This window comes from Phyllostomus hastatus, unplaced genomic scaffold, assembly GCF_019186645.2.
Source record: "Phyllostomus hastatus isolate PE091 unplaced genomic scaffold, TTU_PhHast_1.1 phas_contig_1, whole genome shotgun sequence".
Lineage (NCBI taxonomy): Eukaryota > Metazoa > Chordata > Mammalia > Chiroptera > Phyllostomidae > Phyllostomus > Phyllostomus hastatus.
The window spans coordinates 32,264,427-32,278,565 of NW_025333498.1; the positions used below are offsets into that span (position 1 = coordinate 32,264,427).

General features: G+C 35.8%; 1 protein-coding gene across 5 annotated transcripts in view; it reads right to left on the bottom strand.

Moving 5' to 3' along the window:
* Positions 1-14,139, bottom strand: part of GPD2 (glycerol-3-phosphate dehydrogenase 2) — a 143,534-nt gene that overhangs the window by 80,959 nt on the left and 48,436 nt on the right. For all 5 annotated transcript variants that reach the window (XM_045857225.1, XM_045856888.1, XM_045857142.1 and 2 more), the window contains one exon: positions 9,934-10,105. In XM_045857225.1, coding sequence (XP_045713181.1) covers positions 9,934-10,105 — 172 coding nt within the window. The remainder of the gene's footprint in view (positions 1-9,933; positions 10,106-14,139) is intronic.

The window sequence follows — 14,139 nt, forward strand, 5'->3', positions numbered from 1 at the left end:
AACACTGCTCCTTCCAGAGCAAAAAATACAAAAATGTAGTCTTCCAAGTTATAGCTACATTGATGTATAAAAACATCATATAATCTAAAAGTATTACCAAAAGTTTTTGGAAACACAAAAACTACATATTCTAGAGAAAGGAAATATTTAAAATCTTTCACCTGATGCTACATGCTAAATGTTCTGAATTTCTTTCTCATCCTTGTTGACAAGAACGACAGAATGATGCAGGAGTCAAGAGATTACTAGAAATAGAAGTTATAGCCTTTTCTCAAAAATATATTCTTTAGCTGATTAACCGTTATCTAACATGTTCCCTTCTGTTTCACCTCTCAAAAATCCAAACTTTTTTCTCCCCTGAAAAACTACTTGTCTGGAAAAAAAATACTGATCTGAAATCAAGAGCTTAGTTTTCTGATACATTGATTATAAAGCAAGGAAATAAAAAGAGAGTGCTGTTTTACCTTCTCAAACAGAATGAACAGTATTTTTAAGTGATATTCAATGCTAATATTTGTATTCTTCAGGAAATAATTAAATTTGACATCAAAAATCACGTACCCAGGCTTCAAGCCAATGCTCCTGGCTGTATTTGAGGAGCTCAAAAAAATCTTCCCTCAGAACAGAAAAAATGGCCTCCCCACACACCACGCCATGAAGGGCTGGCCTCTCTGCTTTTACAGTAGTTCACTAATGTAGTTCAAGATTTTAAGAGAAAGAGCTTTTGTTTCTTTTCTTTTTAAAAGTTTTTTTTTTATGGAAAAGCAATAAGCTCTATTACTGCTAAGATGAACCAGAACATTTAATTTGGTATTATTATTTTTCGTTTTTACTTTTGATTAATTTTAGTAGGTATTCTCAGGAACTTCATGACACTGGTGAAGTTTTAATATTGGAGTGAAATTACTCTGAAATTCTTAGGTGAAATGAAGACAGGATTATAGTAGAAGAATAAAGTCAACTTGAAATCTACCTTTCAGTCATCTTTAGACCATTTCTTAGCAAGTTAAAATTGTTATTTTCTGGGTGGAGGGAAAGGTATGAACTTAACTTTATAGTTTTGCCTTTTCCAAACTGAGTGAGAATGTCGAGCTATCAAGCACTTCCAATTAAACCAACTCATGAATCAAGACAGTTGGATGAAGTGATCACTCCAGTAAGTCTAGTTAAACAGATCACTTTGTAAGTTACATAAATGTCTAATCAGCTGTGGTTGGTGCATCTCAGTGGACTGAGTGCTGGCCTGCAAAGCAAGGGGTCACTGGTTCAATTCCCAGTCAGGGCACATGCCTGGATTGCAGGTCAGGTCCCCAGCAGGGGGCACACAAGAGGCAACCACACACTGATGTTTCTCTTCCTCTCTTTCTCTCTCTCTTCTGCTCTAAAAGTAAATAAATAAAATCTTTTTTAAAAAGTATAATCACTATATTATACAATGGAAACTAGTAAAATATTGTATGTTGACAGTAACTGGAAAAATCTATGTAATTAAAAAAAGACAGTTGGGTGAAAACGGGAGAGTAATTACCATCTAAGGGGAGGAATGGTACGACATTTAACTTTCACAACATGAAATAGAACAGAAGTATATTTCAATGCCTTTTACTGATTATCTTATTATGCATAAAAACATGCTCTATATAGTAAATGCAGAGAAGTAAAGAGAACAAAATAAAACTCTCCTGTAATCACACAGGCTCAAAGACAACCACAGTTGAATTGGGGTGTGTAAATGTTCACATTTTCTACGGATGTATATGATCATATACACATTTTTTCCAAATTAGGATCATATACTATATTCCATTTTTTTCAGTTAACATTGTTTAGTGTAAACAACTCTCCAAGTCAATATATAGTTTTTTATTATTTCATTTTCAATGTGTGGATAGTATTACATTAAATATTTGCAATAATTTTATTCAATTTCCTGTTTTTGAACATTTGGGTTATTTCCTACTGTCACTCTCACAGATAAAACTGCAAGATTATAGTTTCATTTAAATCTGCATTTTTAACTATATAATTAGAATAAATTTTCAGATGAGATTTTTTTTAGATATTTTTCAATAGAAAGGAAAGGAAAATCCCTATGAAATAACCATCCGAGGCACCAAGGTAATAACACACAAATCAAAAAACTTAGACAGTCTGTACATTGGAACCATAGCCTAGGTATTAATGCCACATGTCCCAAGAAAGAAAAATCACATCATTTAAGGAAAGGGGAGTTTATCTTTTTTTAGAAAAGCTCTGGGCACTTACCTTTCGATTCCAGAAAGCCATTGCCATTAATAAGAAAAGGGACTAACCCAAAGGCTGAACATGTTATATCAAGGATCAATTTCTCTAAAACATAACACTCCTGTAAAGCTGCAAAGTAATCCTGGCTCTTTAATCCTCCAGATCAGAATCTTATGGTTCAAACTAGTATTTTCTAACACTAAATGTTAGCATTTTATAGAATCATATAATAATGATTATTTAATACCTATTTCTGTTTATATTCAGAAACAGATAAACCATTAATGTAGATACTGTGTTAGGTTAGAACATACTATTAACATACTTTGTTTCCATAAAAACAAAGCAGGCTCAAAATTATGTTAAGCCACAATACTGTTTATTTCATAAATTATATTTTTTAAGTTTTATTTTATTTTTAAAGGGGGAGGGGGGAAAAAGAGGGAGAGAAACATCAATTTGTGGTCGCCTCTTACACATACCCCACTGGGGATCTGGCCCACAACCCAGACATGTGCCCTGACTGGGAATCGAACTGACAACACTTTGGTTCCCAGGCCAGCACTCAAATCACTGAGCTACACCACCCAGGGCCATAACTTGTTTTTCAATTTACAGTATAGTTCAGCCATTTTCCCTGTAAATACTTATAAATTTCTTTTCAATAACAGAATGTACCTAATTTATTAAACCAGGTACCAATTTTCTAGTATAAATATTGCTTTAAATAAAATTTTGATCAATATGGCATTAAGTTTAGCTTTGAACTCCTCCAAACACAGAGAAAACTGTATATATTATATAATAAAATATATTTTATTATATATTATACATGTATATTTTTTTAAACATGGTTGACTCAACAATAAACACTCCATGGACCAGAAATGTAGCAGGTAGCAGAAACTCAGAACAGAGTATTCAAGCCCCCACAGCCTCTGTCTTGCTGGGCTCTGGGTCTAGAAATAAGAAAAGGAAACCAAGATTTTCATACCTAAAGGGTAAGAGGAACATAAGTCTCCCTGCAAGGAAAAGTAAAGAAGTCAGACTAGCACTTGGATGCAGAGATTGGAGAAAGGTTCTAGCTCTTGGGAAAAGAGGTTGAAAAGACTCCTCTTAATCACTGTCTGCAGCTGAACATGCCTAGAAGGCAGGAAGACAGACATCCCTGAGGGCAGCATCTGAAAGCACCACCAGCCACGTGGCAGCTGGTCGGAGGATGCCCTATATCAACACAAGAGCAGGAGCCCCAGTTTGGTTCTGAGGAAAGTCTCTGATGGGACTGGATGGCGACAGCAACAATATGTACAGAGGTGACAGTATGGAAACAGAAAGTGATAGAAAACTGACTTAATACCAAGGAAGGAAAGGAAGAGGAAACATAAAGTAAATAATGAAAGGTAAAAAATATAAAATAAATGCATATGGTATCAAATAAATGGAAATGGTTCAAATTCACCGCTGTTAGGCATAAAAAATCTAGGTATATGCAGTTTATCATAGATACACTAAAGCAAAAGATATAGAAAAGTTCAAAAGAATTATGATACAAACCCTGTTTGATATGTTATAAATACTTCCCAATATCATGTTTGTTATATTTCTGCCATAAGTTTCAATGTTTTTTAATTTAAATTATTTTATTGTTGTTCAATTACAGTTTGTATTTTCTCCCCACTCCTCCTCCCTCCAAAGAGCTTTAATTTTTATGAAATCAAATTTTGCAGGATTTTCCAAAATAAAAAATGGCTTTATTTGTACCCTGCTAAAAAGCATCTTTCTTACTCCATTTTTTTATAATTCACATATACAGCCCTGGCCAATGTGGTTCACTTGGTTGGAGCATCGTCCCATAAATTGAAAGGCTGCAGGTTTGTTTCCAGATCAGGGCACATACCTAAGCTGTGGTTTCAGTCCCCAGCCAGGGCATGTATGAGAGGCAACCAATTCATGTTTCTCTCCCTCTCTCTCTCCCTCCCTTCCCCTCTCTCTGGAATCAATAAGCATGCTCTCAGGTGAGGATAAAAAATAAAAGAAATTTCACATATACTTTGTTCTAATAGTTTTATAGCATTTTGGTAAATCCTTGATCCACATGGAATATGATTATCAGAGTGTGTGTGTGTGTGTGTGTGTGTGTGTGTGTGTGTGTGTGTAAATTTGGGGAAGAGGATAACTCCAACATCCCTTGTTGCTAATAACCAATAATGACAGATTTGAAATGTTGTCTTTACCATATTCAACATTTTATGTATTTAGATTCTTAAGTTTGTTACAATGATCTTTCTATTCCTTTAACAAACTATTTTAATTAAACTAGCTTTGGCATACACTTTAATTTGATAGATCTCTCTACCTCCTTTATCATTAGTTTTTCAAAATTAATCTAGTAAATCTCATAGGCTTATTTTTCCAGATAAACTAGCCATTTCTCAAGCCACCCCACAACTCCTGCCAAAGAAAACCACTATATTAATTAAAATTACATTAAACTTCTAGATTAACTTTAGAGAGAATTACAATCTAGTCTAGCTAGCAGTATTCAGCAAATGATCATGTACTACGATTCTACTATCCTGAAGTAGGATTTTCTCTTCCCTCTTGGTGGGGGAAGAATAATGGTAGAAAGGATGAGAGGTAGAAACCTGTAATTCCCAAAATACAGTATCTTCCAAGGCCCTCCCTTTTCTGCATTTTTTTCTGCAATGCATATACCTCTTCCTTTTCACAAACTTTTACTTATACAGAAGGGTGTTATTACGTTCCTTCATTTATGTCTGAGAAACCTGAGGCTCTGTGTTTAAGATTAAGAGACCTGTAGAAAGCCATGGAGCTAGTAAATGATTAAGTTAAAATCTGATCCCAGTTCATTCTAAGTCCATAACCTAAGTCCTTAATCACTGCACTATACTGCCTTAGACTTGAAGGACCTGTAGTGAGAATTCAGGAATTGATAGGCAGATCTACTCATAAACTAAGAGAATATATACATTTTTAAACAAGACAATGATAATTAATGTTTCCTCCAGCAAGAAGCAGTCTTCTCTGGAATTTTAATAGAAACCATAAAGGTTACATTTATAAATCAGATTTTAAACCAAAACTGTACTAGGTGATCCCTGATACATAAGTAAAATCACATAAAAGAACAAAAAGAACTGAAGGAAAACACCTTGAAGAACTCTGAGAGAGTGAATGTATTTATCAGCTTCTCCGCATGCCAGCTCTCTTTGGGGACAAAGTGCCTACCTACCACTGGGCTTCAAGGCTGTGCTTCTGCCCAGGAACTGGACACAGAGGTGTTAAACAATGAAACAATTTCTATTGATCCCAGAGACCTGCAGGAGAACGTGAGTAGAATTGTGCATATTGTTTTTACAAAATAATATTCCCAAATGAAACAAATGAAAATTGATTGCCAAGAAAATGCAGATGGTAGGAATGCAAATAAATGTTCATTAAGAAGACTTGATGACTTTCTTCCTCTTCCTTGTAAACACTTTTTGTATCCATTACCCAAATTGCATTGGGGCACAGCATTTTATCAAAAAGCTTGTGGAAACATTTTTATACAAGCCCTTAAACATCTAGTGTTCCCCCAAAACTTTTATGTCCTGAAAAATGTAATTATTACTGGTAACTTTAAAAGATCACAGTAATTTATTTTTGTCAAATGTGACTAAAGATTAATGGATACAATCAGGAATAATTTGGTAAAAACATATCAAATGCAGAGAAAGAAAAATTTGTTGTTAAGTGAAGCATCAAATATAATAAAAGAACAAATTCCATGAATGAATAGCAACAATGCGCAATTCATTAACCAAATGCCCATGATTATTTCACACTTCAGAGGGCTACTGATATGATCAGAAATGGTAGTAAAAAGATAAATATAGATTAACTTCAGCATCTCTATACATTTTAATTATAAGGCTTTCCCCTGCTGAGGCCTACCAGCAAAAAAAAAAAAAAGAAGAAGAAGAAGAAGAAAAAGAAATACAAAGTTCATCCATCCCTTTTAAAAATCGTAATTCCACAGATATGAAATAACACATGCAGTCAATTATTTTAAAAGACAGCAATCAATATGCCAAGAGATTAAAAGTACATCATTTTCTTAGCTATTACTAACTATAAAAATTAAAAGTCTGGTCAACATTCAGACTCTGGAAATTCTTATGTCTCTAAAATCATCATCATCACTATCATTACCCACAATCATATGCTAAGTAACTAATGTTCTGATCACTAATGAATGTCCTTCACTGCCCAAAGGAAAAAATATGTATTTGTTCAGCAAATATTGATACATTATAAGCTCTTTGAGGGCAAGACCATATCTTCTTAGTCTGTATTCTCAGAGCTGATTCAGTACTTGGCTCACAAAGAGTACTGTTTTAAGTAGGAAAAAAAATGTAAAAGTGGAAACAGCCTAAAGAATCATTAATAACAACATCCATATCCTTGCTATCCTTGCTATATAATGTGTATTATACACATGTAAAGATTAACTAAATATACTGATATCTTAAAGAAATACTACAAAAAGTAACTACAGTATGGTCTTGTATTTTTTCAAGGATATATCTTGGAAGTGCTCAAAAGTGAGCATAGGTGAGACTTTTCAAAAGGAGAAAAGGAATAAAAGGCATTTAACAGTGCTTGCCTTATTACTTCTTTCACAGTCCTTGAACAACACCAACCCTTCAAGGGGAACTATCTCTCCAGTTCCCCTTAGCTCCCCCTACCAGCTCTTGGTCTCCATTTTAACACTTCCTCTGCCTTCATAGACTCTTTTCTCGTTTTCTCCTTCTATAATCGACATACAGTGAATCCTCAATTCTGCATTCTACCAAACTGTGCATCTTCTTTCAGCTTCCACTCTGAGCAATCCTGGACTGACATGGGGACACACACACACACAGAAATATCCTGTGTAGATAACAAATTTACGTTTACTGATCTCAGCAAAGTAACCCTACACCCTATCACATTCTCCATAAGGTAGTTCTAAACCTTTTGTACATGGAAGTCCCCTATCCTGCCTACAAGCAGAACACAGTATTTAAGAATAGCTCTTCATAGTCACGACCTCTTCTTTTATAACTTAGAACTTTTGCCCTTTATTTCTGTCCCAGGATATGTCTTTTACCTCCCTGCCAAAGCTAAGATACATCTCTGATATCCCACTCTATTTTTACCAGACATTGTTTCACATGACGACTTCTATTACTTGCACATTAAAGTTCTCCTGCACAGGCTTTTATCTCTGAGTCTGCAGAAATATTCAGATTGCTCCTGTCTTTAAAAAGAAAAAGGAGGGAGGGAGGAAAGAAGAGAAGTAGAGAGGGAGAGAGGGAGGATGGGAGGGAGGGAAGAAGGAAGGATGGTTCTTGCACATATTACCTCCCTTCTTTACATCCTACTACACCATCAAGTTACCTCCATTCTATTGGGTCTCTAGATCTCCAGGCATAGACATGTCCATGCCTGCTCCTTCCTTATTGCCTATCCATTTCTATTCACCGAACCTAATGCTCTTCAGGATCTTAAAGTGGTGTATTCAGTCAGGTCCAGAGGACTTTTCCCTGGAGTTTTGCCTGTCCACCCTTCTATCATTCTGCCCTCCACAGCCTGGATGCTCTGAGTTAAAAGACATGCTATCTCCCACATGCACTGCCTCCATGCCATTCCTCCTGCCTGTTCTTTCAGGCAGGAGGAATTGGAACACTTTCAGCCCACAATGTTTGCTTATTGAAATTCTACCTATGCTCAGTAGCAGCTTTCTTTCTCCTGACCACTGTCTTCAGATACAATTAGCCTTGCCTTTATACATCCATAATGCTCTCAAACTTTTTGAAAGGCACACAGTCTCTGTAATGTCATTCAATTACACAAACACAAACTAAAGAACTGTGAGCACCCAAAAGGCACCAACCATAACAATTATCCTTGTATTCTCATGCAGTGCCTTGCATATCACCATGCCTACAACAGACTCTCGGTGAATATTTGCAGAATTGAAATTTAAAAAATTGTTATGCATTTCAGTATATAGCATGAACATAAGTGGAAACATCAGAAATATATTTTTTACTGAACCCCAATGGAAAAATGATTCTCCCTGATATAGAAAATTGTCACCTGGTAAATTCTACCTCCTGGGGTAGCCCCGGCACCAGTTGGGGTAGTCCCAAACAAGGCCTCCCATTATGTTGGGAATATGTCCTCTCTTTCCACTCTCCTCAGGCCTACGGGGGAAGAGTTGAGTTCAAATACCTTGAGATAACTGTAAACACTCTTTCCACCTGCTTTAGGATGTCCAAAAATAATCCAGCTCAAATTACAAACTATGGAGACAGGAAATCATATGAAAATTGGGGTCTGCCTTGCAACAGAAAAAATTCCAAGGCCTATATTTAGTATTTGCCATTATTGAAAAGTGACAAAGGAATGTAGGTTGTGAAGTCTACATAGATCAAAATATAAGTGTGGGCACTGTGCAAATATAGTAAATCTAGGGCAATTTTTTATTTGTGTGTACCTAAATCTTAAATTTAATTCATTTCTATAAGAGTAAATTCTATCAAGTATGTAAGGTAACAAAATCTAGGATGGCTGTGGTAGTAAAACATTCTAAGAAGAATTACTTTATGTAACAAATTATTATCATTAAGCATGAAACTGCAATAAACACTGAACCTTAGGTAGTACCTAAAATATTGAGTCCAAATTCCTTGCAGTAGTATATAGGCCCCAATTTGATAGATCTAAAAATATCAAAGAAGTATTTTTTTTTTGTCCAGGACAACTGGTTCTAATTGCCTTCATGTTAGTAATTGCAGCTATACTATCTATCACATTTGTGTGATAGAACAGTTTTCAAGACCTCTTCATGACTCCAATTTAACCCTCTCAACATCACAGACAGAAAGTATTTTTCCTTACTGAAAGATAAGGAACCTTAGAGAAATTAGGTTATTTGCCGCACGTGTATGTGTACATGTATGTATGTGAGTGACTCCACAGTACTAGACCACAGGAAAATTTATTTTGTTAAATATATCTTATGTAACAGCATTGGTGTTCCATGCTAATATTTCTTCCTTTCCATGTCATGCTTCCATTTTTAAAAATGGAACTTTTTATTGAGTCTTTCCTAATGTTGGATAACAGAGTGACCAAGGGAGAAGTACAGGTTGGCACAGTCTATTATGCACGTAGACTGGAGTCTCCCAGACTGCAATCTGTATTTCACTAGAAGAAGTGATTTTAAGAGATACAGTGAAAAAAAGAACTATTTTAATAGAATAATTCACTTCAATGAATCTGTTCTACTCTTTACTGACATAAATGGGATTTTAGGTCATATACGAGTATTTTTATTTCATATAGATGCATTTACTATGTACTAAAAAATTAACAAGAACATCAGATTAATAAAATCACAGGAATACAGTTTCCTTTTTAAATAAATTCATTTAAGTGTATAAAAGTCCTATTTAATGTTAAAATTGTGTAAGCGCCTACATTAAACAAGATTGAAGGTGCTTCACAAAGGGCAGAAAGTTAGTAACCACAGGAGAAACGTGAGCACTAGCACAGAGTGCCTACTGTGTGCTTACACCGGGAAGAAAGATGAAACCTTTCTTTAACTGTGTTACATTTACCCAGCTCAGGACTTACCTCTGGTGACAGCATCGAGTGCACAGCCACACCCTGTTGCTCCTCCTCCAATGACAAGGACATCAAATTCAGATGTGTTTTGCAAAGTCAGTAGCTGAGCTTCTCTGGAAGGAGGCTCCCTGTTAACAGGTTCTGAAATGCACTCTGCTGCTTCAACATAGGCCAGGGTCATCTGATGGAAAAGGAGAACACTCTCAGTTGTTCATCTGGAATGCTAATTTAATAAATTTTACAATATACTGAAAGAGAATATACTAAGGAAGACCACAGTCCACATTCCACATGGAGTTATACAAACAACTGCCTTGGGGAGAAAAAGTCAAAAAAATCTAGGTGTTTCGTTTTGGGGTTTGTTTGTTTTTTTTCATGAATCACAACTACTGAGCCTTGGAACACTTGGTTTCAGATTCACCTCTCTGCTGCTTGTTATGGTTTCATATACAGACAAGTTTGATTGTTTCCCACATTGTACAGCAATTCCCAAATACCAAATACCTTGTCTAAGACAATTTATAGAACTCATAAGCAAATGTTTGTATCCAGTAGCAGCAATTCATTCAAATAGCATTTTAAAGTTTTAGAAGGAGAAATAAAAAGCATTTTATGACTTTCTGCATTCTTAAAAGTATGTGTTCTTCATTCCTTAATTCCCCTGATAAAAATGTATTCTAAAGATTGAAGGTCTATAAATTTAAGTCAGTACAATTAAAAAGAATCTAACACAAGTTTAAATAATTAACTAAAGCCAATAAGAATAATATTTTTCAAAGATTTTAGTCAGAGGTTTACCCATTAAATGTTTTAATGTAAAGTAACAAACTGTATACATGTAATATCCACTACTTTGATTTTTGAAAGATTTAACAATAATGTAACTAAAGCCAATATAGTCCCCCTAAGAATAATGACCTTTCATTAGAATGTAACTTATCGGCCCAAATTCACAATGATGCTAGTCTTAAAAAAAAAATAAAGTAGTTGCCAGAAATTAAGAGTCAAAAGCCTAGAAAAATAGATAAGTATCTGTTTTATCCCAAAATGCTAACACTAGTATCATTCACTATATGGAATAGTGCTGGCCAATACCGCTCTAACAGTTCACTGTCCACAGATATATGAAAGCCTGCCCAGAAAGTATCCAGCCAAGTAATATGAAAAAGAGGCACTTACTGAAGATACAAGATACAAGAAACACTATGCATAAGACAATGATCCCTCAGTCCCAAAGGCGACAAGATGGGACCTCACACAGTTCTCCCAATTGCCATCAGCTGCCCCATTGTATTTTCCTGAATCTCATTGATGGTCTGAAATCTCTTCCCTTTCAAAGGTGATTTTAGTTTTGGGAAAAGCCAGAAGTCACAGGGTGCCAAATCTGGGCTATAGGGGAACTGAGTCACCTCAGTAATTTGATGTTTTGCCAAAAAAAAAAAAAAAAAAACCTCTGCATGAGAAATGATGCATGAGCAGCTACATTGTAGTCCACTGTAGTCATGATGAAGCTCTCAGTCACCAGCTGCCCATAGCTATGGTCTCCTGAATCATCTCAGTAGTTCCCATAGAGGAATGTTCAAGCTTAACACAAAATTTGATGCAGATTCCTTGCTCTACTCACTCAGTCATTTTGAATGCAATCATCACACAGTACACATGCTCACTCAATGGCATCTACCACCCCACTGACTAGTACAGTGAAGTCATCATTGTTCACACATTTGCATTCCAGTCCATTCTCCTTGGCTGCCAGGTTAGTCAATGTGGCCCAAATCATTATTATATTAACAATGGCTGTACTTTTTTTGGACAGACCTCGTATCACTTCCATTTTCTTTTCTTTAAATCACAACATCTGCACAAGCCCAAGAAGCAGTGTTTTATTCCCATTCTATTGTAAGGGTCACACAGGATGCTCTGAACCACAAAGCCACAGCTTACTCAAAGAAAGCTGATCTTGGCACTGACCAAGAGATTGTGCTGATAACTGATTTTTATTCATTTAAATAAAGTAAACCAAATTCCTCCTTACAGTTAGATTTAAATATAATCAGGCCAATTGGATTTCTACAAAAATTTATCTAGGAGCCACAGAGTACACAGAAAGACACCTAGATTTGGGTCTGAAAGTCCTAGTTTAGCACTCTTGTTTACCAGTAATAGGACTTTTGACCCACTACCTCTCTGGGCCTTGGTTTCTTCACTTGTAAAACAGGATAAAGCCTATGTGATGTCTTCATCTCTTCATCTCTGATTTATCTTCTATCTGAACGGTGCAATGATATGAAAGTAGTTGCTCAACTATAAACTACCACCAAAGAGTTACTGTTGTTGATTCCTTAATAGCCTATATAATGGAACTTTCACAACACGTTTGACTAATTATCATAAAAATAAAAGGTTATAATCAGGTACCATAATTTTTCAGGCTACTAATTCACATGCCAAGCCACAAAATTATTCTGCTTTATATAACTTTTAATTATCTGCTAATAACCACTTCCCCATGTTCACATTTGCATGCATTTAAGTGAACAAACAAATAAATGTAACTGTTATATGCTATGGAGACTGAAACAACTTTCAGTCACAGTCTACACCTTCCATAATTTAATGAGAAAAAATATTTATATAAGTGTGTGTGTATGTATCTATAAATATAAATAAAAAGCAGATGAGGGCAGGAGAGGACTTGAATTGGGCCATGACAGATGGGTAGGACTTGGACATGAGACTGACAAGTGACTAAACTGCCAGTGCATTTTCACACATCAAAAGTATTTGATATTTATTGTTTGGTAACTTTTCTATCAATACTTGAAAAATAAATACATTATGATATACCTCATTAGAACTTGATAATACTAAAAGCTCCATATTCTTCTCTGCTATCAGGTCATAACTATGAATACTATACTCGGCTGAACGTCTTCAGCAAGAATGCCAGATCTCATTGATGGGCATCTCTCATGCCTGTGGGTATCACACTCCATTGACCACACTGATTTTCTGTCTTTATTCCCTGCCTTATCTGTCTCACCAGCATGCTCTAACTTGTCTTAATAATCAAGAACACCTTTTCAACTTATGTTTTTAAAAATCACCCTAAAAATTCTCGAAATCCGTGCATAGTCTTGCCTTTTTTTACTGCTGCACCTCCTACTCACTCCTCAACCCACTCCTCAACCCAATCTCGATTTTCTCATACATACTGGCACCCCACCACCACCACCAAAACTGGCTTGTGTCCACTAAGGTGTTAAATCCCATGAGCACATTCCACCTCTCATTTTAGTTATCATCTTAGCACACACGAAACTGTTCCTCACCTAGACATCTGGGAGACAGCCTTCTAAGTTCAGATTCTCATTCATTCTCTCTCTCCTCCTCCTTCTGCTCCTCTTCCTCCTCTTTCCTTTTAACCTTTGCCCCCTACCCCATCTCTCCTATTTTCCTTTGGATATCCCTCTATTGCCTAAACTTAAACACTGAGGTTACCCTTGGATCTGTCCCAGTCACTGTTCTCAGATCACTAAAGACTCTCTCTAGAGAATCTCTTTGACCTCCATATTGCCAGATATCTTTTACACCATGCTGACTTCCAATTTTTTACTCTATTCCAGAACCACATATCAAACTACCTATCTGGTACCTCCATCTGGATGTCTCACTATATCTCAAAACTGAACTGATGACTTTATCTCCCCACACTTTTTTTCCTGTCAATGTTACATATCTCAGTAAAGGTAAAATTATACATCTAGTTGCTTATACCACTTTCTCAAGTCCCACTTATGATGAATCACTGATTTCTACCAAGTCCCTCTCTTAAAAAATTCTCACATCTAGTCACTTAATCTTCACTGCCACCTTTCAAGTCAAGGTATCCTCCCTTTCCCCTATACTAATATCATATTCTCTTATAGGTCTTCACACATCTACCATGCCTCCTTCCAAGTCATTATCTACACTGCAGCTGGGGCAATTATTTTAAAAACTGTCTAATGTTGCCTCCATGTGTAAAACCCTTCAGGAACTTCCAACTTAATTTAAATTAATGCTATGCATCTTTACCCTATTTTCTAAGGTTCTTCACAGTCTTTTAGAGTAGACAATACCAGTGCTGGTGAGGCTCCAACATAATTGGAACTCTCTCACATTGCTGGTAAAAACACAAAGCGATAGAGCCATTTTGGAAAAGTCTGGGAGTTT